Source organism: Ambystoma mexicanum, chromosome 13 (assembly GCF_040938575.1).
Source record: "Ambystoma mexicanum isolate Mex_15411 chromosome 13, UKY_AmexF1_1, whole genome shotgun sequence".
Classification (NCBI taxonomy): Eukaryota; Metazoa; Chordata; class Amphibia; order Caudata; family Ambystomatidae; genus Ambystoma; species Ambystoma mexicanum.
This window is the reverse complement of record NC_090938.1, coordinates 341,299,085-341,322,452: the sequence shown is the minus strand read 5'-3', so window position 1 is coordinate 341,322,452 and position 23,368 is coordinate 341,299,085. Positions and strand designations below refer to the sequence as shown.

Below are 23,368 nucleotides of genomic sequence, written 5' to 3'. Positions count from 1 at the left end.
GAAGTTGGGTTTGTACTTAGGCTCCAAAGACAATTGTGCATCCTAACATTTCTTGGCCTAAACTATAACTGGGGGTCACCACATTGACCTTCCTGGGATTCTTTGTGGGCAAACACACAGGATTTGGATTCAGTTTTGAACCCAGACACCCTTATCACATACTCGCCAGATTTGGTCTAGGCTGGCACTATCCCCACATTTCTTGGCTCAGAGCAGCCAAGACTAAATATGGACTATTAGGGAGTTTTTCCTAAGGTCCAGCTATTGAGGACTTTATAAGACTATTTGGCAATAGAGAACTCCAACTTCTAGTATAGGCCTGCACCACTCAAGGTAAGGGTAGCTATGGCAGAGCACCAAGGCCTATCTTAGAAGGGAGAGAGACCTGCAGGAAGGTACAAAGAACTTGTAGCATATATATGGACCAAATAACACACACTCTAAAAGTTATATAACAATATTGGTTTATTATACATACGCGAAAGCAAAGAGAAATCTTTAGAAAGGTAAGTACTATCACAATGAGTAAACACAATATAAAAGCAATGTAATAATTCAGGTAAGTAAACTGAAATGTAAAAAGACTTCTAGAATGGCAGTATGCAATTCCAGGTAGGGAAAAACCACTTTGTAGATTATTCCGTCTATTCTTATTCTAAGACACCGCGACCTGTAATTGTGATGCCGTTCCAGAACGCGTCCCAAAGGCTCGAATTTGCAGCTGCAGAGGTTGTGCAGTGGAAGGCGTACCATTTTGCAGCTTTCCCCACTGTAAGACGAGCACAGGAGTCGGAGGAGTTCTGCGTTGCTGTGGAAGCCAGAAGAGTTCTGAAACTGACAGACGAGGGCTGCGGGAAGCCGTGCAGAGGAGATTGCTGTGCTGCGCAGGGAACCCAAAGCAGAAGACAGAGGCAGTGAGGCGGAAGGATGCACACCCTAGACCCGGCGAGTTCACGGTTACATTGTGACCGCAGAGCGCTGCGTAACTGCCCGCTTGCCAAGTCCAGGCAATTGAATCTCACAATTGAGATGAACTAAGTAGCATTATAGCAGAAGAATTTACCTTTTGAATATTGAAATAATACAAAGCAGACAAATACTTCTAATGTGAATCAAGCTGATTTAAGAAGGTGCAGAGGGCAAATTAAGAACTGGATAATCATACCAGGGATGAGTGATTGATTGTGAGATTGTAGGACAGAGTGAGAACCAACCACCAAAGAGGGCAATATTTGAATGCCGAACAAGACCTAAGAAATTACAAAAGAACCAGAATTGCCCAAGCCAAAAGAAGGTGGTTATGATACAGAGCAATGACAAAGACTGTTGCCCTTCTAGAAATGTGGTCTCAAAGGAGAATGGTTTAAACCCACATTGCCAAAGAAGTGGGAAAGAGGAGCAGAATTCTTATTAGCAGGTGGTTAACAGAAAAGGGAAGAAACAAGAATGGCAGGCACTGCCCTTCTGGAAAACAATATTCAGAGGGAGATTAGCATAAACTACAGAGTGTGGCAGATAAACGGGTGTAATAAACAGCACCAGCGTGGTTTTTGTTTCTGGTAAAACATTTTCTATACTTAAGATTAGGGCGCACACAACATTACCAACCTGTTTAACCTTTACCACTGAAGTACCAACAAGTAGTAGTTTGTTCGGGCCTGGCAGGAGAGTGCTTCCAAAATGGCGGGTGCCATGCAAAGACAGTGAGGGGATGCTGAAGGTTTCAAGGAGAAAGTGGAGTAGCGTTGCAGGTGAAATATAGCCCTGTCCCTTCTGTGCCCTCAGCAACGTGCAGAAGGGAGCAATAATCGTAGAGGTACTGGGGGACCAAGAACGTGGAATAAAAAGGTGAGGCGGAGCCCACGTTGCGCAGGGAACATGGCCCAGTGAGGCACGCGACCACCCGCTTAAAAGCTGCACTGGAGTGTAGCGGGACATAGAGGAGGCGTATCATCCTTAACCAGACTGTTATGCGTTGGTGCGACCAGCAGTGCAGACGGGAGGGACACGGTCATTCCCCCCGACCCCCCCTCGGCCCGCAAGCAGTGAATCCCTAACCTCAGTCCCCTTCCAATCGCGAGACAGCTGGGAGCCCCGAGCAGTAGCATAACTCTCCCTGATGGCAGCTGAGCCCCCCCCCCCCATCCCCTGCTAGCCACACACAGGAGTCAGATGATCGCTAGCATCCTGTGGTGCCCGTTAGTGCGGGGAGGACCCTGCAACCAAAGCCTGAGCAGAGCCAGGGGGCCAGGTGGAAGTGGGGAAGAGAGTGACTGTAGACAGGGAAACTAACAAGAGGATTGTACCAGCGAGCAGCTCCACAGAGGAGGAACAATCGCATAAGCTGAGAGGGCACAATAAAGTCTGGCACAGACTGATCACGAAAAAACACAATTACAACACAGTAAGCAGGCACAGGAAAGTGCAGGAGAAGCCCATGTCGGAGGGGAATAAGAAAAGAAATTGAAACGTTTGCCAAAAAAGGAGTGCATAAACAAGACCCTGTAGAGAATGAGGGGCAACCAATGTCTGACAACCAAGGGACCCTGGCGGAGGGAGCAGGTACTAGGGTCCTAGAAGCTATCACAGCTCTGAGATCATCAATGGAATCCAGCACAGACAAAATTAAGTGGGATGTGAGCCTCTTGCGGCAGGATTTGTGGAACTTAGTGAGCAGGGTAGGAGAGACCGAAGGAAAAGTGGCAGAAATATCAACTACCACAAAAGACTTGCAAGTGACAGTACGGGAACTAACGAAGAGGGTCCAGATGCTGCAGGAAGATGCGGAAAGGAGGGCACAGAGAAATAATATTAGGGCCCTGGGATTGCTGTAGGGCAGAGACCTTACCACATATATTGAAAACATGTTGCTTCAAGAAATTGCCCCGGATCCCTATCAGAAGGGTTCACAGTGGAGAGAGCCCACAGAGCACTGACCGGAAGGACCTCCCCCCCCCCCCCCATTACCCATCACCACAAATATATTCAACTTTAGATAAAGAAAAGATTGTAGACTTCTCCAAAGAGGGGGGATGATAAAGAGTGGATCGGCTAAGATAGCAATTTACAGGGACTAGAGCCTACAAGTTCAAAGAAGGAGAGGTAAATTTGTTCCGATGAAAGAAAGACTACGACGACAGAGTGTGAAATTCCTGTACCCAGCAAAGCTGAAAGTGATACATGCAGGGAAGACATGGTTTTTCGATGCCCCTGGGGAGGCCAACGCGTGAATGGCTTCGAATAAAATGAAGCCGATGGCAGAGGAAGATAACACATGACATTTTATTGGAAGGAGAAATGCTGCAATAAGAAAGGAAGTTTGGATGCAGAGACAACAGAGAATGCTACGATTATGGTATCAGAGCGAACAGCGCTGGTTTTGTTGCGTCACCGTTTTTCTTTTTCTATTTTCTGGAACTGGATGCAGGGAATAGTTAAGCTGGGATGCTGACGCCGCACACACGGTTCCTAATGTTAGTTTACCACTTCTTCCCCTTGGAGAAACTGGCTGATATCTGTTGTTGTCGACCCACCAAGTTCCCGAACAAAGCTGGAATGAATGGTGGAAATGCCTCGACAGAAGAGTTCTGATGAGTGGTTTGTTACCGTTTTATACAGGTTGTTCTGGTTATCGCATGGCTCGAATGAACAGAACAATAACAAACAGAGGTTCATGGAGGAAATGGAGGGTCGGGAATGGAGAGAATTGGAATGTCTGGGGTCTGAATGACTACGTAAAACGAGTCAGACTGATGTCATTCATGAGACCAAAGGGTGCACAGATAGCACTACTACAAGAGATGCACCCTACTCTACAAAGAGAAAAGCTACGATTTTACGGAAATGGGGGGGTGGGTTTGGGTCAGTTATGCAAGGGGCATGCTCATCTGGGTTGCCCCAACAGTGGCCTTTCAGAAAATAGAGGTCTGCACAGACACTGAAGGGAGGTTTGTGCGGATACATGGTTTCCTGGATAAGACCGAGGTTTATCTGATAAACACCTATGCCCCCAATAAGAATGCGTCTTTCTTCTGTTCCTTATATAAAAATCTAAACCCCTACAGAGGAATGAAATGGATCTGGGGGGGTGGAGGGTGAGACTTTAATTGTACCCTGGGCAAGATAGGTTGAATGATAAACATGGAACTCCATCTTCCCCTGCAAAGGACCTGAGGATATTGCTGGAGCACTTGGAGTTACAGGATATCTGGCACTGGTTGATGGTACTGGGGGGGGGGGGTAGTTCTCTTATTATTCAGGTGTGCATGATGTGTATTCCCGTATTGATTATGTTTTTTACGGGAATAGATCAGCTAGGGGAATTTGTGACAGCCTCATACGAAGGTAGGACGCTGTCAGACCACTCCCCTCTGACAGTAGGGTAGGATGGATGATGAACAATAAGCCAGCCCGGTACCCACCTGGAGATTAATTAAGGCCTTGCGGGATGAACCATTTCGGGAAGGCTTAGCGCAATAAATAGAAGATTATTTCAGTATCAATGAAGGGAGTGTAAGTAGTAGGGGACACTGTGGGACTCCTTCACAGTGGTGATAAGGGGGACTGCCATGGAAAAGTCCGGCGGCATCCGAAGGGAGCTGGAGCGTGCTTTAGCCAACATTGAAGCGAAAATTTAAAAAGAGGAAAGCACCCCTACCCCATCTCGCTACCCCTCCCCCTCCCCCCCCCCGGAGCGGGAAGACCGAAGGCACACTCATTACTCTAAGGCAGAAATGCATAGATCATCTAGTTTTGCTAGAGACACAGAGAAATTACACAGGCAAGAAGAAAATACGGGTAGACTACTAGCGTGGCTGTGCCTGAGCACGAATAATCGAGAAGGGGTGACAGAAATGGAGTGCACTGAATTATGGAGGTCACAGAGTGAGATTAATGAAACATTTCAGAGATACTATCAAAAATTATATAGTGAAAGGGAGAAGATAAATGCCAGGAGATTAGGGACCCCCCTGATGGATATAGACCTACCACCTTAACTGTAGAACAAGAGGGAGAGCTGGGAACACCGCTTATGATAGAGGAGGTGTGAGGAGCGATTGCTACACTGCCCACATTGGTAAGCCAAATTTAAGAATTCATTGACGAATTTGCCCAGAGGCTGCTCCGGTCTTTCGAGGAAGAGTATGACAAAGGTAGTTTGCCCGATAGAATGGAAAAGTCTATTTTAATCCCAATCTTGAAACCTGGGAAGCAAGGAAAGTATTGTGAATCGTAACATCTTTGATTAATCAGGATACCAAGATGCTTACAGTGGCCTTAGCAGCTAGATTGCAAACAGTAATTGGGCTAATGATCCACCCGGACCAGAATGCATATGCTCCAGGTTGGGCGACATCGTAGAACATCAGGAAATTATATGCAATCATTGAAGGAACAAGGGAGTGGGAGGAGGGGTGTGCGGTAGTAGCATTATATGCTATTAAAGCATTTGACTCTGTTAGGTGGGAGTGGCTATTTGCCGCCTTAAGAAGCTTCGGAGTAGGAGAGGGGTTTATGAAGCGGATACTCTGGCCCGCTAGCAAGGGTACGGACAGGCAAACAGGTGTCGGGGCAGTTTTCCATCCGAAGAGGCACCAAACCGAGATGCCGCCTCTCTCCCGTGTTATATGTTCTGACCCTAGAACCACTAGCAGTGTTTTTGGGAAGAGAGTTTAGGGACACCGGTCTCCTCGTGAACAGGACACACCATGTTTCGTTATACGCAGAATACATTTTATTATATATGTGCAGCCCCGAAGTGAGCATGGAGTCATATCTCAAAGTGTTGAGAACTTTGCAGAGCTGTCAGGAATAGCGATAAGTAGGGCAGAATCCTGCATATTCCCACTGCCAGGATAGGTAGGAGTGGCGTACTCGCGACTCTCAAACCTGGGATTGCAATGGAAGATTGACACGTTCATATATCTGGGAGTCAATATATATCATGACACTAAAATGACCCACCAAAATAAAACGCCAAGGGTAAATGACGGGTGAGAACTTGATTAAGTTTTGGGAGAAAATACCCCTCTTGGTGATGGGTAGAATTGCCCTGTTGAAAATGGTTGCCTCCCCCGATTGCTGTATCACTTCCTCACTGTTCTGTACATTATACCAAGACTGATCTTTAACGAGTTGAATAGAGTAGTAAGGGGGTTTATATGGGGGATCGGGATGGCGCTGGAATGGCCTTTGCTTATATTATGCAGAGATAATTAGGATGGGGGAGTGAGACTACCCCATCTAGAATTGTATTATCTGGCTGGACAACATGTTGCAGGGCGGTTGCCAGACAGAGACCGTGGAGCAGAAACTGCCGAGCACGAAACAAAACCCCTACTTACAAAAAGAAGCACTGTGGTTAAGAGACAGTAGAATCAGAACCCCCCTACCAGGCTCCTGCAGCTTGGCAAGGCAATTTGGGTCAGGATCAAAGGGTTGCTGAAATAAGGGGAACCATACTCCCCCCCACATGCCTCTTGCAGCGATATATGGTAAGGACACAGGATACCTAGTACAGATTAGGACGCAGTGGGAGGCCAAATAGCTGGCGATGGTGGGAGACCTCTTTACATCTGATAGGTTCCTGAAGGTTCAAGAAATAGTGGAGGAGTATGGAATATGCAGAGGACAGCACTTGACATACTCTAGATTGACAAACAAAGTAAAGAAAAGGTGGAAGGGCATTCCACCCCCCAGAGGAGGATTGTGTTCTTGAATTGTTTTGTCACTTCTGAGGGAGGGCACAGGGTGTCCAGGTTGTATCAGGGACTACTGGGGACAATAGTAAGCTCAATGGGAGGAGTAAATGGGAAACCGATATAGGCAGAGAATTTAAAGAGCCGGAATGGACCCAGGCATTGGCCTACCCGAAAAAGGTCTAGCGAAATGCCCCATTGAAGTTGATTCAGCTGTACGTGCATAATAGGGCTTACATGACACCACACCTAATTACTCAATGTCCGGGCTCAGACGTGTCCGAGGTGCGGGGCGGGGATCACAGATATGAAGCATATGTTTTGGGCATGTCCTGTGGCCCGAGGGTACTGGCAGGAGATGGAAGAGAGGCCCAGACGAGGAGGCATAACCAATTATAAATGGACCTCGGAAGCCTGTCTAATGGGAGTGTTTTAGGCACCCTAAAAACTATCTGAATACAGGATGATAGATCTTGCCTGGGTATTGGCAAAGAGAAGGACTGGCATGGCGTGGAAATCGAGGGAGGGTCCACGCATAAATGAGTGGTGGGGGAATCCGAGGGGTTGCTCCATGGCAGAGGCTATTGTGTGGTACGAGGAGATCCAGACTGGTAGGGAAGAAACCTGGCAAATTTGACAACCAGGAATGCTTTAGCACATGCATTGTTCAGCTCCTCGGATGATAAATCTCCCTGAACCCCGACCGCGGAGAGGAAATGGGGGGGAGAAAGGATCCAAAGCAAAGGAAAATCAACTGTTGAGTAGGCAGAATGAGTTTAGAGTAAGTCGAGAGGGAGGAGGGAAAAGGGAACTGGCAAACCCTTGGTAGGAAATTAGCCATGTGTGTTGTTATGGTTTGTTGGGGTGGGATGGGAAGGGAGTTTCAGCTGAATATTACTTAAGATGCAACAAATGTGATGTTATACTGTGTTTTGCCAAAAAAGGAGGGACATTTGTTAAGCACTTGTGACATGTTGGTTGAATATAATCTTGGAACTTTTACCATCAAAGTGAAACAAAGAGACCCGAGTTGGAACTTTATTAAGAGACTGGATTCCCTGGAGTTTTTTTTTTTTGAACTTTTAAACAGAATCCTGCTTAAATCTGGGGAAGGGAAGGAGAATTTGATCAGACTATAACTATTGCAGTGGTTATTGGTGAACTGCATTACATAATTGCCTTGTTATTTTATTTATTGGACATTTGTATGGTGTTTGGTGTTTGCAGGCGCCACAAGACAAAAAAAAGGGGTGCAGGGGTTGGACATGGGAAATCAAAGAATACAACAAAGAAAACAGTTATATTGGTCTTGTGACAATCCTATCGTGCAAGTGCATGAGCGAGTTGATAAGTGCAAGGGGGGGGTGGGGTAGAGGGAGAAGAGCAGAAGTGGGGTGTCCCCAGGGTTGGGGCGACCAAGTGCTGGTTGGGCAGAAGCGAAAAGTGTCAGGGCAAAAAGGGGAGGCGAGGATGAGTGCAGTGGGAAAGAGGAAGTTGAGATAGTCCAAGAAAGGGAGCCCAAGGGCAAGTGCTGGCAGAGGACGCTGGGGGGGTGGGGGGACTGGTGGGGCTGATCTGGCCCTTGTATGACTCTGAAGGGAATAGGCCCCAGTCCAGCGTCAGGTGGAGAGTTTAGCACGGAGGGAGATGGAAGGAAGAGGAGAAAAGGAAGGTCTTGAGAAGTTTCTGGAACTTAGGATCCTGTTCAAGTTTGGGGGGAGGCTGTTCCAGGTGGAGGTGCCAGCCGAGAAGAGTGATCTACCTCCAACTCTCGGCTTGGAGAAACATTTGACCATCAGAGAGTTGGCACCAGAAGACCGAAGGACTCGGGCTGTGAGATTTTCTGGGAGATGAAGCTGGATATAAAGAGGTACCAGACCCCAGACAGCCTTGTGGATGAAAGATAGGGTCTTTAATTTGATCCTTGCAGTCATGGGAGCCAGTGGAGAGATTTTAGGGCTGGAGAGATGCGGGCCTGGGCTTGAGGCCAAGGATAAGTCTTGCAGTCCTATTCTGGATTAGTTGGCTGGGGCAAAGGGATGGAAGAGGAAGGTTGAGAAAGAGGCCATTGCAGTAGTCAAGCCTAGAAAGAGAACAATGGCTCTATAGATATTGAGGGTCTGGGGGAATAAGGGGAAAGGTAGAATGCCCTTGAGGAGATGCAGCTGAAAATTCAACTTCTTGGCAAGGTCTATGATATGTGGATAGAAGGAGAGAGAGGAGTCAAAGGTGATCCCAAAGTTTTTTGCCTCACAAGTGGGTGAGGGGAGTGGACCCAAGGCGTCTGGCAAGAGAGTGAGGGGGGGGGTGGGCGGGACTAGGAGCAGGCACCCAATGAGAAAGATCTCAGTCTTTCTGGCATTGAGGCAGAGATCATTAGCAGTGCACCATGCCTGAATGGCTGTCAGGCAGTCCGGTATGAAGGATAAAGAGGAGGAGGTAGAGTAAGGCAGCCGGAAAAAGAGCTCTGTGTCATCTGCATAACACTGCAAATGAGGGGAGTAGGTGAAGATCAGGTGGGCAACAGGGGCCATCTTAGATGTTGAAGAACCATGGCGATAGGATAGAGCCCTGAGGGATGCCACAGTTGTGTATGTTTAAGTTTGAGGGACAGATAGAGTGTTTCCTTTAGTTTATTTTAGGCAGGAACATCCTCGTCAGGGTAGAGATAGTGAGGCATTTATCCAACCTTTTGAGTTAATAAAATGGCACCTTTTGAAAAACCTTCACAATGTTTTCTGCCTCACATTTCTGACCCATCAAACTTAGGCCTGGGCGAACGTGTATGGGCGAACACCCAAACGCACAAATGGCCACCTCAGCAAGTGGCAGAACGACTTTAGGTAAGTATTACCGCAAGTCTTAAAGTACCCGAGGAGCGATGAATCGGAAGCCGGATGGATGCCTTCACGATGCAGCAGCTGCACACCTGGTCTCCTGTTCCTTGGTCGTGGTGATGAAAGAAGCAACTCTGGAAAGGATTTTGCAGCAGCAGTTGAGAGAGGGGATCCCAAGCAAAGTATTCTTCGTGCTCCAACGTGGATCTGCAGTTTTTGAGCCTTTTCACAAACACTTATGAAGAGCTGTTACTGCCCGATCAATTTGCCTCGCTTGCTTGGTCCTGCACGCTGGGGAGGGGACTTTGAGTCGAATCTTGCCTCTCGTGGTCTGGAAAGATTCCGCCAAAGTTTCTGGAGGGTTACTTCTTCGGAAGACTATGCACTGCAGGATGGACATAGGTTCCAGGGTATTGGTGGTTTGCAGCCCAGGAAGGTCTCAGGCTCAAATTGCAGGTCGTCGCAAAACTGGTTGTTCCCACCATGCAAAGAGAAAAAGTTGTGCTCTTCCGAGCTCCTCTGTCGCATGTAAGAAGGGGTCAGCACAGCAGTGGTTACGCAGCAGGCCTCTCCGGGTGCTGGAAGTAGTTGCAGGAGTCTTCTCTTCTTCCTCTTCGGATTTAGTTCCAATAGTCCATATCTGTTTCCCTTTGAGCTTCGCTCTCGTTATTGTCCCCAGCAGTCCCTGAGACAACCTGAACACCCTGTGCCCTCCCTCAGAAGTGACAAACAATTCAAGAACATGATCCTCCTCTGGGGGGGTGGAATGACCTTCCACCTTTTCTTTACTTTGTTTGTCAATCGAGAGTACGTTATGTTATGTTACTTGGCATTTATATAGCGCTCTATATATCAGTGGTATGACCTCAAAGCGCTGGTAGCTTGAACGCCTTTGGGAACCATAGTTCTGGTCAGTAGAGAGAGATAGTGTTGTAGGGTGCGTGGGTGCACCAGATGTGTGTTCAGCTGATGTAATCGCTGGATCGTAGCTGCGTCCTAGAGTTAGGTGTGGTGCTGAAGATATCAGTTGGATGTGTGCAGTCTGGTGGATGGACACCCAGACTGGGCATGGCTGCGTTAGGCCTGAAGTAAGCATATGTGAGCAACTAGGCCAGAATGTGCTTGGCTAGCTGCGTTTTATTAGGGCGATGAGGTGTTCATGGGTCGTATTCGTATGTGAACAGCTAGGCCGAATTAATCAGGGGTATAGCTGTGTTCTAGTTGAATGATGGTGTATAATAGAGAGTAAGCGTAGTGATGTGATATGTGTTAGGGAGAATTCTCTGTAAGGCTAATTTCCCAAACCTAGCGAGTCCCCCCAGCAGCTTTGCTGGATTTTTTGGGGTTTATTTTTTTCTCTCCTGCTAAGAGTGAGATTCTTTTGCTCCCACTCTTGGACATGATTTGAGGTGTTCCTTTAACTTCCCATGTGTTTTATGGGCTATGGGTTTTTTTACTCCATAGGGTCTCGAGTTCTTTTTGATGTGGGTTACACAGCACCCTCCGTGACCCAACGACCCCCCACCATAGACTCCATACCCAGGGACTGACTACTGTCTCCCAGGGCATGTAAAGTCACCATTGGCTTTGCTAGTCCCAAATTATGAACAGAAACCAGTACAAACCATCATATTGTGGACATACTTGTCGGGGCAATTCGATTGCCCCGGGGTCTGTTGTTCGAGGGGGCATGTCTCCGTCCCTCCTGATCGAGTTTTGGCTGGTGGCAGTGGATACTACTTTTTATATTCAACCGCAAATATATCTCTATGGGATTTTCCCATTGTTCGAGGCTATCAACTTTATTTAATTCTTATAGCCTCGAACATACCACCGGTTTATTTATTTAATATTAATTCGCCGGTTGGTATTTTTTGCCAGAACTCGATTCTAAAATGGTGTTTGTGTTCTCTTCTGTGACTCCAACCCAAGTCGAGCCCTTTGTTCCACTTTTTGGCAGGCTTCTCCACAGAAGCCTCCAAAAGTGGTGCCACTCTGTCTGGGTACCACAGGGGGTGTGGGAGGGGGTTTAGGCACCCTGGACTGAGTTACCTTGGTAACTCAAGTCGCACTCTTGTGTGATTGGCCCAAGTGGTGAACCGGCCGGCTCACCACTTAGCATGTTTGATTGACAGCTAGGCTGAGTGAATGGGGGTATGCTGCATAAAAGCGGGGCTTTGGGGACTGGAACTTCAGAAGTCGCCACAGGGCCTAAGAATCCGAGGAGGGAGAAGCTGAGCCGGCCTGCAACGACGACACCACCGGTGGAGCCCTGCTGAACCGTCTCACCACTTTTCCCAACGACAGAGGAGATCTCCAGCCCAAAGAGCCTTCTTCCTTCGACTGGTGGGGATAACCAGTCTACCTTCTTTTCACCTTCCTGGAGCATCTCGTGGCCGCCTTGCCTGTGCCAAGCACCCCGGCAACCGTGATACCACGTTTTCACCACTACCGCGAACCGAAAGGGTAGTACCTTTGTACCGGAGAACTCCGCGGCTGGTTTCTTCCCTGGCAGTGCAACGACCTTCATCCTTCCTCCACGACGAGATCTTCTTCTCCTCTGGACAACGCAGCGACTTGCACCCGCTGCCAGAAGCGACTGCCCCCGCTAGAGGATCCTCTCCATTTAAGGTAACGTGTTCCGTCTGGCTTCCCTTGCAACCGATTGAACGGGGTGTATTAAATCCTCGTTTCTCGAACCTGGGTTAGCCTGGGACACATTAGCTATCTTTCCTGCACTGAACTAAACCTTTTTTCGAACTACCTCCACAAACTTTGAAGACTCTGTGTAACTGTCTGATCTTGGGCATCTTCCGCCTGGCTCCCTTGAAAGTGGGCCTGGCACCTAAACGTCCTTGCTCATCAGTAGACTGTGCCTTCCTAACTTGCTGTGGTTCTTTAAAAAGTGTTTAGTGTGTATGCTTCCATAATTCTTCTTTTCCCTCCCTTTTTATTTAACTTGTTGGAGTGCCATCGGACGTTAAGCGCTCACCTCTGTCTGGAAATAAGTGGTGTTAACTAAGACTTGTCCAACAAGTAATCAGGGATGTACATATGATAATAGTGACTGTGTTTTGAACTTATCTTACCAATTTAGTGCTAGTGTGTTTTATAAGTGTGTGTTAAATAAATAATTATATACTTTTACACCCAAGCTCTGGTCAGTGTTTGCTTGTGCTACTGTATTTCTGTACCTATTTTGTATGCTCTGTATACTGCCTAACCCTTCTTGAGGGAAGTCTGACTGCTCAGCCACAGCTACCAGTGAATCTGTGTGGTACAGACTGCTACCAAGTGGGTTTACTGCCAAACACCTGTAGTCTTAAATCTTTTGCAGTGGTCCCTAAGGGAATTGCACAGGTTTCTGCCTAACAATATGATGGTTATCTTTAAAGCGCCAGAGACCAGGCACGTGAACAGGATGGTAGGAAATAGGGCAACACAGACACAGAGACATGGGACTGGGCTTACAGCGACAGGAGGGGGAACAGGAAAGCAGGTTACACAGTGATACACATGTGGGGCATGATAACATTTCTATCCAGATGCGGTTCAGGCTAGTGTTCACAGCTCCACCCAAGTGTGAGATATGCCGACATTTGCATTTCTATCTAGAAGCGACTCAGGCTAACGTTTACAATCCTGTCGGGGTCTGGCGCTGGCTAATGTTCATAATTCTGAGTGCAGCATTGCCAATATTTGCAATCCTGCCAGGTCCGGCACAGGCTAATGTTCACAATTCTAACTAAGAGCGGAAGTCGCATTGCTAACATTCAGAATCCCGCCTGGGTCTGGCGCAGGCGAATATTCACAATTCAACTAAGTGCGGCATTGCTAACAGTTACAATCCTATCTAGGAGTGACGCAGGATACTGTTTACAGATCTAAGTGCGGCTTTGCTAACATTCACAATCTAGTATGGGTCTGGACAGGCTAATGTTCACAATTCTAACTAAGTGCGGAAGTCGCATTGCTAACATTCAGAATCCCGTCTGGGTCTGGCGGAGGCTAAAGTTCACAAATCTACTAAGTGTGGCATTGCTAACATTCACAATCTAGTGTGGGTCTGGACAGGCGTGGCATTGCAAACATTCAGAATCCCGCCTGGGTCTGGCGCAGGCGAATGTTCACAATTCAACTAAGTGCGGCATTGCTAACAGTTACAATCCTATCTAGGAGTGAAGCAGGATACTGTTTACAGATCTAACTAAGTGCGGCTTTGCTAACATTCACAATCTAGTATGGGTCTGGACAGGCTAATGTTCACAATTCTAACTAAGTGCGGAAGTCGCATTGCTAACATTCAGAATCCCGTCTGGGTCTGGCGGAGGCTAAAGTTCACAAATCTACTAAGTGTGGCATTGCTAACATTCACAATCTAGTGTGGGTCTGGACAGGCGTGGCATTGCAAACATTCACAATCCTGTCTGGGTCTGGGGCAGGCTAATGTTCACAATTCAACTAAGTGTGGCATTGCTAACATTCGCAATCCTATCTAGAAGAGACGCAGGATAATGTTTAGAAATCTAAGTGCGGCAGTGTTATCTTTCATAATCTAGTAATGGGTCTGGGCAGGCTAATGTTCACAATTCAACTAAGTGTGGCATTGCTAACATTCACAATCCTGTCAGGGTCTGGCGCAGGCTACTGTTCAGAGTGCTGTCCTCTGCCCATTTCATACTCCTCCACTATTTCTTGAAACTTAAGGAACCTGTCTGTGCATCAGGAATCCAGATTCATATCCAGGAACCCAGACAATCAGCACTTATGCCACATTCAAACTTTGGGGGTGGATCACCTTTCAGGGCAGCCAGCCTCCCATTTGGAACTGGTTCCAAGCAGGCATGCCATAAGACCAAGACCAGCAGAGTTTCGGGATCTTCCCCTGCTTCCTAGCCTCACAGACACTCTGAAGCCCTGGCGGGCTTAAAGTATTGCTGTCAAAAACTAAAGTCAAACAAGGACCTCCCCCTCCTCCCCAAACCCTGCCCGCAGAGCAGAAGTACCAAGAAAGGACAAGCACACAAGAAATGGCAAAAAATAATATAGTCACCATTTTGGGTCAATGGTGACCCTTCTGTGCATTACCGGGGCAGTGAGCACAGCATGCGTGTAAAAATTCCACAAAAGTCGGTAGAACACGTCCACTGACACCAGCCATTCAGGTATGCTTGTCATTGTAACAAAAATGTTACAAGAGCAGTGAGAAAGGGGATATAGTGTAACCCCTTAGCACTTCACATAAGGTGGTGTGTGCTGAAGTCGCAATATAAAATGTATGAAGGTTAAAAGTATCCCTCTACCCTTGGGAATGTGTTCTCACAAGGAGAATAAAAGAAAATACAAAAGGGAGCCCAATGGGCTCCCCAGCAACACTGCACAGACAGTGCTGTTTGCTGCAAAAGTAAATTACAGATGCTATGGACACTTGAAGGAAAGTAGGACTCCCAAAAGAGAAAGTATAAAAATGGGGTACAAAAGGTTCCCATAGACAGAGCAAAAGAATGAGCGGTGAAAAAGATTCCCACTCACTCAGGAGACTGACCAAAAAATCCAGAAGTCCATCAAAAAGGGCTGGGTGACTCACAGATGAAGGAGATTTGGCGTAAAAATGAAAAATATATCTAACATGGTCACATCCATATCCTTCCACACAAAGATAATAGGTGAAGTTTAGACGCGTCCCTCTTTTAAAGTTCCTAATGCAAGAGTGTGCGACCTCTGTGCCAGGAAACGCACTGGTTCTCTATTTTTTCATTTACTGAAAGTGCCATTACCTCATGCAACATAACACTGCTGCCACCATCTTCTGGGGTTGGCACCGCTAAATGAGCAGAGTGTCATCCTTAGTGACGTCTTGGATGATGACGGCGGAAAAAAGGCCAGTGAACCAGTATGGGACAATCAAAAAGATCAGTGGCTCAGGCCAGAGCCACAACTCCTACCCAACACCCTTGCCAATCCAAACTCACTTTATTTTCAAGACCATGGCCTGGCATTTGCTCTCGTAGTAATCAACGTTAAGACGATCAACTTCAGACTGGGCAGTGAGCCGAATGTTCTGGGCCATCTTCTGTAGCAAAGAGAGGCATCGGAGCTGGACCTGCAAAAAGAACAAAGGTTTAAGTACAGAGCACTAACTGTATGAGACGACCACCATTGTATATAACATGGGTCCTGGGATCTGTATACAGAGCACAGCAATTTGACATGGGTTCAATCTACACCAAAGAGAACGGCATGTGGAAGGAATTTGATTATCTCGGAGTGAGATTTACTTCAGACTTCAATAGCAAAGCTTATATTACTATACATGCGAGGAAAATGCATCAGGCAGTGGGAGGAGTGTTTAGATTTATGAAGCAATTTAAAGCACAATCTATACCGATGACCCCAGTCTACAAAGCTAACCCGGTGGCAATTGCAAAATACGATGTAACTGTTTGGGGCTTTTTGAATTTATCGAGCTTACAAATCGAAAACACTTTCGTGAAGAAGAATCTCAGGACTATCCCACAGTCTGCCCCAAACTTCGCAGTACATAAGGAATATAGTTTAAGCCATTTGAAGGACATTTCCAGCGAACCCATAGTCTATTGGTTGCGGCGATGGAACAACCATAGGGTCACTCTAACCCAACCTATAATTCGAGACTACCTTGAGAAGACCGGCCCAAACAATATTCTGTGGCTTCAACACATTGAGTCTTTGTTTTGAAAAATAAATGCTCCAAGTCACTTTCACAATTGGGTAGCAACTGGTAACACAAATTTTAGATCTTCAAACAAGTCTCTTTTAGATAAAATTAATTGTTGCTTTAAATCGTGTGCTTTTATTCAGATTAGCTCTTCTATTTTGCACTGTGAACTCGTAATAATTTCTTGCTAGTGGTTTTACATTGTGAACTTTACCAGGAGTTAGTGCTTTTATTATTCCTGTAAACAGCTGTGCAAGTTGAATCAGAGGAGCTCTGCGCCCCAGCACGCACTGATAGCACTTTGAAACTACAATCCCCAGCTGGATTGTAGTTTCCGGAAGTCAATTTTACTTGAAACCCGGCACGGACGTTAGGTGCAGTCTGCAGCAGTACGCGGCTGTCTTAACTCTCCTGTTCCCTTAGCTCCACCGGCACACTCTCTTCACTTTCCTCCTCACCTGATCTGTTTGATGGTGATGGGACTTCGCTTGGGTGTCTTCTGGGTAGGTAATCGTTTCTTTTGCAGCAAGTGCCTTCCTCGGGTAGAAGCCACAGTGGCTGGCTGCCTGTAAGCTGCAGACCTGTGGCTCCTTTCCCTGGGAAAAAAGTGCAAATCTTGAAAAAAACCCTCTTGAAGGATTCGTGTAACTTTCTCCCAGCCGGCACGTAGATGTAGATGTAGATATGCCGTTAAGAATTCTAGTAGGAGTACATTTTCACAGAGTGTTGACACAAACAATCCGAAACCAAGACAAAAGAAAGGAATGAAGGGAAAAAATCCCAGGATCCAATGCAGAAGGAGCCGGGAAAGGTAAACAGAACCAGAAGAAAAGGAGGCTGACAGAAGAGGACCGCAGAGCAGGAAGTGGAATGAACAGGGAAAAGAAGACAAAAAGTAACAGGCGAGGCTGGGTACAAAAGGCGAGACGGGAAAGCCCAAAGGGATAACAAAGCTTTGTGCAAAGCAGAAGTGGAAACACTACCGTATTAGCCAAAAAGACTAGCGAGTCGGGACGGTTGCAACGCAACGGCCACTGGGAGTGAGTGTGTAAAGTACCTCCCAGCGGCCATTGTGAAGCAAAAGACTAGACTGGTGATGCATGTTCGGAAAGAAACGTGACGGAAAGTTCAATAGCGGCGGGAACCGCGGCATACTCTCCAAAGCGGCGACAATCTCCAGGCAACACGGCGTATGACAGTATGCCCTCCTCTAGGGCTGGGGGACCCCGGTTTGCTGGGATGCAGCCTAAAGAATCTGGGGGCATGTACAAAAGAAGCAGGTTTCCAAGAATCCACCGACTCCGGGTACCCCTTCCAAGAGACCAGGTATTCCAAACAACCCCAGTAATAGCGGTAGTCGCGGATGGTGGATACTTCGTATTCAGAGGGATCTACATCGGTGTTAGTAGTAGGTTGGAATGTTATTCTGAGTGTGGCATCAGGCACGAAAGGCTTAAGAAGAGAAGAATGAAAGACGGGATGAATGCGGCTGAGGCTAGAAGGTAGTTTAAGTTTGAAGGCCACAGGATTGATCTTAGATACAATGGGAAATGGCCCCAGAAAACGGGGCGAAAGTTTAGTGGGGCGTACCCATCTAGGAAGGAACTTTGTGTACAACCAGACCTTAATGCCCCTCGTCCACTCAGGACACTCCTTAAAGTGTTTGTCAGCTTGAGTTCTGTAACCAATCTGACTGGTCTTTAAATTATCAATGGCAGTCTTGTGTGCTTTGGAAAGGGTGGATAACACCGTTTCTGCTGCGGGTGAACTGCTAGGTTTGGAGAGAAGAGGAAAAATCACCTGTGGATGTGGACCATAATTGCAGAAAAACGGGGTCATGCCAATAGTAGAATGTCTGGAATTGTTGTATGTGAACTCAGCGGTGGGAAGTAGTCTCACCCAGTTGTCTTGATTTTGGTTCAAGTAACATCTCAGATACTGCTCCAATGTGGCGTTGAGTCTTTCGGTCTGCCTGTTAGTTTGGGGGTGAAATCCTGACGACAATGCTCTTTCAATATTAAGACGTTTACCGAGTGCCTTCCAGAACTTAGATACATATTGGCGGCTTCCCCTAACGGAAATTACTTTGTCGGGGAGTCAGTGTAGATGAAAAATGTCCTTTACAAAGACTTCCACCATAGATACTGCTGTGGGTAAACCAGGTAATGGGGAAAAATGCGCCATCTTGGGGAGTGTCCACCGTGACCAGAATACATGTACAAGACTCCGAAGCTGGCAGTTCTTCCAAAAAGTCAGTAGAGATGAGTTCCCAAGGTCGAGACGGTACCTCTGTCTGTGTGAGAAGCCCCAGTGGCTTTCCATTCCGGGGTTTAGCCGCGGCACACACTGGACACGCCTCTAAATACGTCTTAATGTCCTTTCGGAGTGTGGGCCAGAAGAATGATCTTTCTACCAGCTCTGTGGTGGCAGCTCTTCCTCTGTGTCCTGCAGTAAAATGGCCATGACACCAACTTATACGTTTTCTCCGTAAAGGGCCCGTTGGTACATATAGACGACCATGATGGAACCATAGACCATCCTTTATCACATACCCTTCTTCAGGAGATTTCTTGAACGAGGTACTTTCAGTTACTAAACCTTCCTTGACTTGTTGTAAGAAAGTGTTGACATGAGCTAATATAGTTATGTTGGGGTACATCAATTCTCCAGGCCGTCGTTGATCTGACTGGAAGTGATCTTTCCGAGATAGGGCATCTGCTAGAGTGTTCCTTGAACCCGGCAGGTAAGTAATGCTAAAGTTGTACTGAGCAAAGAAATGGGCGCAGCGGGCTTGACGGGAGTTGGAACATTCCATTGCCTGTAGTACTCGAAGATTTTTATGATCAGTTCGGAGTACAAAAGCATGTCTGGCTCCTAGAAGTAAATGATGCCATTCTTCGCATGATTGTTTCATGGCAAGCAGCTCTTTCTCCAAAACTGAATAATTCAACTGACTTGGCGAATGTGTTTTGGAAAGGTAAGCAATGGGGTACTCCTTTCCATCCTCCTCTTGTAGGAGGGCTGCACCAATGGCAAAGCCAGAAGCATCTGTTTCCACTATAAATGGACTATTTTGATCAGGTTGTCGTAATATTGGTGCGGAACAGAAGAGATTTTTCAGTTGGAGGAAGCTCTTGTCTGCCTCATTGGACCCAAAAAAAAGGTCCCGAGTTCTTTTTTAGCAGTGAAGTAATGGGGAGGGCGATTTCAGAAAATATGGGTATGAAACGTCGGTAAAAGTTTGACAACCCCAGAAACCTTTGCACTTTCTTCACTGAAGTTGGAGCAGGCCAATCCAGGATAGCTGAAACTTTGTGAGGATCCATAGATATTCCTTCTTGGGAAAGTATAAACCCTATTAATACGAAACTTCAAAAACACACTTTTCCGGTTTGGCAAGTAGTTGGTTAGTCTGTAATCTGTCCAGGACCTCCATCACATGCGTGTTCCTCTTTGTTGGATGAAAATACCAAAATGTCATCCAAATAAATGATAACTGAAATAAACAATAGGTCCGAAAACATCCAATCCATAAACCTTTGGAATATGGCTGGTGCACTGACTAGCCCAAATGGCATCACCTTGTACTCGTACAATCCAAAAGGGGTCCGAAATATTGTCTTCCATTCATCTCCGTCGGTTATTCTAAGTAGGTGATAAGCATTCCAGAGATCCAACTTAGTAAACACCTGTGCGCCTTGCACTGGCTTAATGATATCTCTGATCAGCGTCATGGGGTAACGGTCACTGACTGTGACCTTGTTCAGGCCTCTGTAGTCGATACAAGGGCGCAAATCTACCAATCCCGTTTTGAGATAAAAAAGAGAGGCCCCGCCGGTGATTTGGAGGTCTGAATGAGACAGTTTTGTAAATTAGAGTCCAGATAGTTATGTAGAACCAGTCTTTCAGTTTGTGATAGAGAAAACATCCTTCCGAAGGGTACCAAAGCATTGGGTTCCAATTCAACCGAACAGTCTTCTGGCCGATGAGGAGGCAATGGAGCGGGTTTTCTTTCCTTGAATACTGCATGAAAAGGCAAACAGTACTTAGGTAAGGCATGTGTTATGCTCACCTGGTATCCACGGGGACGCCACCCAGCCCTGGTTGGATGATTTTCACTCTCGAACCCTCTCCCGGTCCCTTGGTGAGGCCTCTGGTTAAAAATGGGTCTTAATATTATAAAAGATGGATTCTCCGTCCTGCTCCTCGTGGCAGGGGCGCGTAGATGAGGGGGTCGAGCAACGACCAAGTTACTTCACTGGTGCAAGCCCCCCTGTGGGAATCCAGGCCTGCTGCGACTCCGTAGGTTTGCTGCTTTACAGTCTTTATATGAAGTTCTTATGTTCCTCTTAGTTCGAATAATAATGTCTTGCTTCTTTCGTTTTAGGTATGGAAAGGTATTTTGGTGTTGTCATGCAGTTTGAAGATGAGCATGGGCCGGTAGGCGAAAGCGCGGTCTGCGTGATGCTGTCCGGTGAGTAATGCGCGATGCGTGGCGCTGTTTCGCCTTTTATATTGCTAACCTGTGTCTTTTCTCTCCTTGCAGGTTGTGATGTTCCTCGCCAAGAGTGCTGTAATGTTCCAGCAATGATACTGACCAGGAGATGACTACCCAGGTAAGAATTGTGTGGCTTTCTTCATTCAGCAGGAAACGTGAGTAAACGCTTACTAATGCTGTCTTTCTTTCTCCTCTTTTCAGGTTATGGTATTCCAGGATGCATGCGGTGCCGGATGATGGAGTTCGTACCGTCAGGTGAGTGGAACTGAAGTCAGCGATGGATTGAAGACCGGATACTGTTCCAGGTAAGTTTCGTAGTGTTCTCTCTCTCTCTCTGCAGGTCCTTGGTTTCAGGTAAACTGGCATCAAAGAACTGGACACGGTGAGCGTTACGCTGCCCACAGAAGAATAACGCAAAGCATGTTCTGCTGTTTGGGTGCGGTTTAAATAGTCTCAGGTAAAATAGTCCCAGGCCTGCCACACCCAAAAGACTAGACCGCATAGCTCAGTTCCTTGTAACTGAGCTATGTGTGTGCCTCCATGTTGCCTGAACCCCCATCCCCAGTTAACTAGTTCCAAGTAAATAGTCCCATTCTAATGTTGGTCTTCATGATGGTTATAAGCGCCAGGATTGACTCCGAGAGAGTCTTAGATGAGGTTTTAAGGCCTTTGACCTAGCCCTAACTGGAAGGCTGACTGGCCAGTGAGGGCCAGGGGCAAGGGTCATGACAGCATGCACGCTAATGTCCTCCGGAGCAGACAACACAGCCTGTACCTTGCTATAATTGAGTTGTGGAAGGCATTCCTGTTTACAGTAGCTGGATTCAAAGCTTAACTGATTAGTGACCCAATCTATGCGAGGGTTATGCTTGCGAAGCCAAGTGATTCCCAGAATGATGGGAAAATGTGCTGCTCGTATAATATCAAACGTTATGACTTCTGTATGTTGAAATATGGTTACTTGCAATTCTTCTGTGGTATGGATCATGGGACCTGAAGAAAGAGGCGAACCGTCCACGCCTTCCACCTTTTGCCCTTCTTTGCAAGTAACCCTGCGTAGTCCCACATGGTCTGCCCATAAGGTATCAACAAAATTACCTGCAGCACCACAATCAAGTAATGGCAAAGAATCTATAGGACTATGGTTGATGTCAAGCAGAACAGAGATCGCCATCAACCTGGAATCCTCCTTGACCTCTGCAGCAACGACCAAAAGAGAGACATAGGGGCTGATCTTAATGGGTGATTTCCCTCGGCTACCAGTCCCTACTTGGACCAAGTGTGCTTGTTTCCCTGCCGTTTGGTCGGTAACTTTGAACAGTCTTTCAGAAGATGTTGGTCTGAACCGGAATATGCACATAGTCCCTTCTCTCTCCTACGTCTTCTTTCTTCTGCTGAGAGGGAGGCTCTGGTAGCTCCTATTTGCATAGGTTCTTTGGTAAGTGCAGGATAGTGGGCTGGTGCTGACGCCTTTCTTGAAGTCAGTATTCGATCTGGAGTACTGCAGACAACAGGTCGGTAAAAGTAGGGGGCCTTGGAGAACGAGCCAGCACATCTTTTATCTCTTCCTTTAAACCCCTACGAAAGATCGGATATTGCGCTTGTTCGGGCCACCCAGCACCTGTGGCCAAAGTCATGAACGTGGTGATGTAGGAAAGAAGGTCTGATGACCCTTGTCTACCATCCAACAAATCTTCACATGCGGTATATGTCAATTCGGGTCGTTCAAAAGTCTATTTAAGAAGTGCTAGAAAACCTCTGAAGTCTTGCAGGATGGGGTTGGCACTGGTAACCAGAGGCGTAGCCCATGTGAGTGCATTTCCTGTCATATTGGTGATGAGAAACCCCCACCTTAGATTGATCTGAAGCAAATGCACGGGGCCTGAATGTAAAATACACAGTACAGGCTTCAAAAAATTCCTTGACCTTCTTAGGGGTGCCGTCGAATTTCCCAGATGAGAGAGGCATCTGAGGTCATTCTTAGTCGGTAGTTCACGAGCGGTGACTAGTTGTTTTAACACAGCGTTCTCCACCTTAACTTTCTGTAATTCCTGGGATAGGCCTTGTATCGCAGACCAGAGTTCCTGGACTTGTTCAGCCGTTGCCATAGTGAGTATTTGGCTTTGCAAACTGTCGTAACTCTCCTGTTCCCTTAGCTCCACCGGCCCACTCTCTTCACTTTCCTCCTTACCCGAGCTGTTTGATGGTGATGGGTCTTCGCTTAGGTGTCTTCTGATTAGGTAATCCCTTTCTTTCTTTTGCAGCAAGTGCCTTCCTTGGGTAGAAGCCACAGTGGCTTCCTGTAAGCTGCAGACCTGTGGCTCCTTTCCCGGGGACAGGCCAAATGTAACGAGGGGAAATAAGCGCAAAGCTTGAAAAAACCCTCTTGAAGGATTCGTGTAACTTTCTCCCAGCCGGCACGTAGATGTAGATATGCCGTTAAGAATTCTAGCAGGAGTACATTTTCACAGAGTGTTGACACTGAAACAATCCGAAACCAAGACAAAAGAAATGAATGAAGGGAAAAAATCCCAGGATCCAATGCAGAAGGAGCCGGGAAAGGTAAACCGAACCAGAAGAAAAGGAGGCTGACAGAAGAGGACCGCGGAGCAGGAAGCGGAACAAACAGGGAAAAGAA

The 23,368-nt window shown here is 46.9% G+C and overlaps 1 protein-coding gene across 7 annotated transcripts in view; it reads right to left on the bottom strand.

Moving 5' to 3' along the window:
* HAUS4 (HAUS augmin like complex subunit 4) overlaps positions 1 to 23,368 on the bottom strand; it is an 845,169-nt gene that overhangs the window by 266,950 nt on the left and 554,851 nt on the right. For all 7 annotated transcript variants that reach the window (XM_069633843.1, XM_069633842.1, XM_069633844.1 and 4 more), the window contains one exon: positions 15,508 to 15,638. In XM_069633843.1, the coding sequence (XP_069489944.1) occupies positions 15,508 to 15,638 (131 nt within the window). The remainder of the gene's footprint in view (positions 1 to 15,507; positions 15,639 to 23,368) is intronic.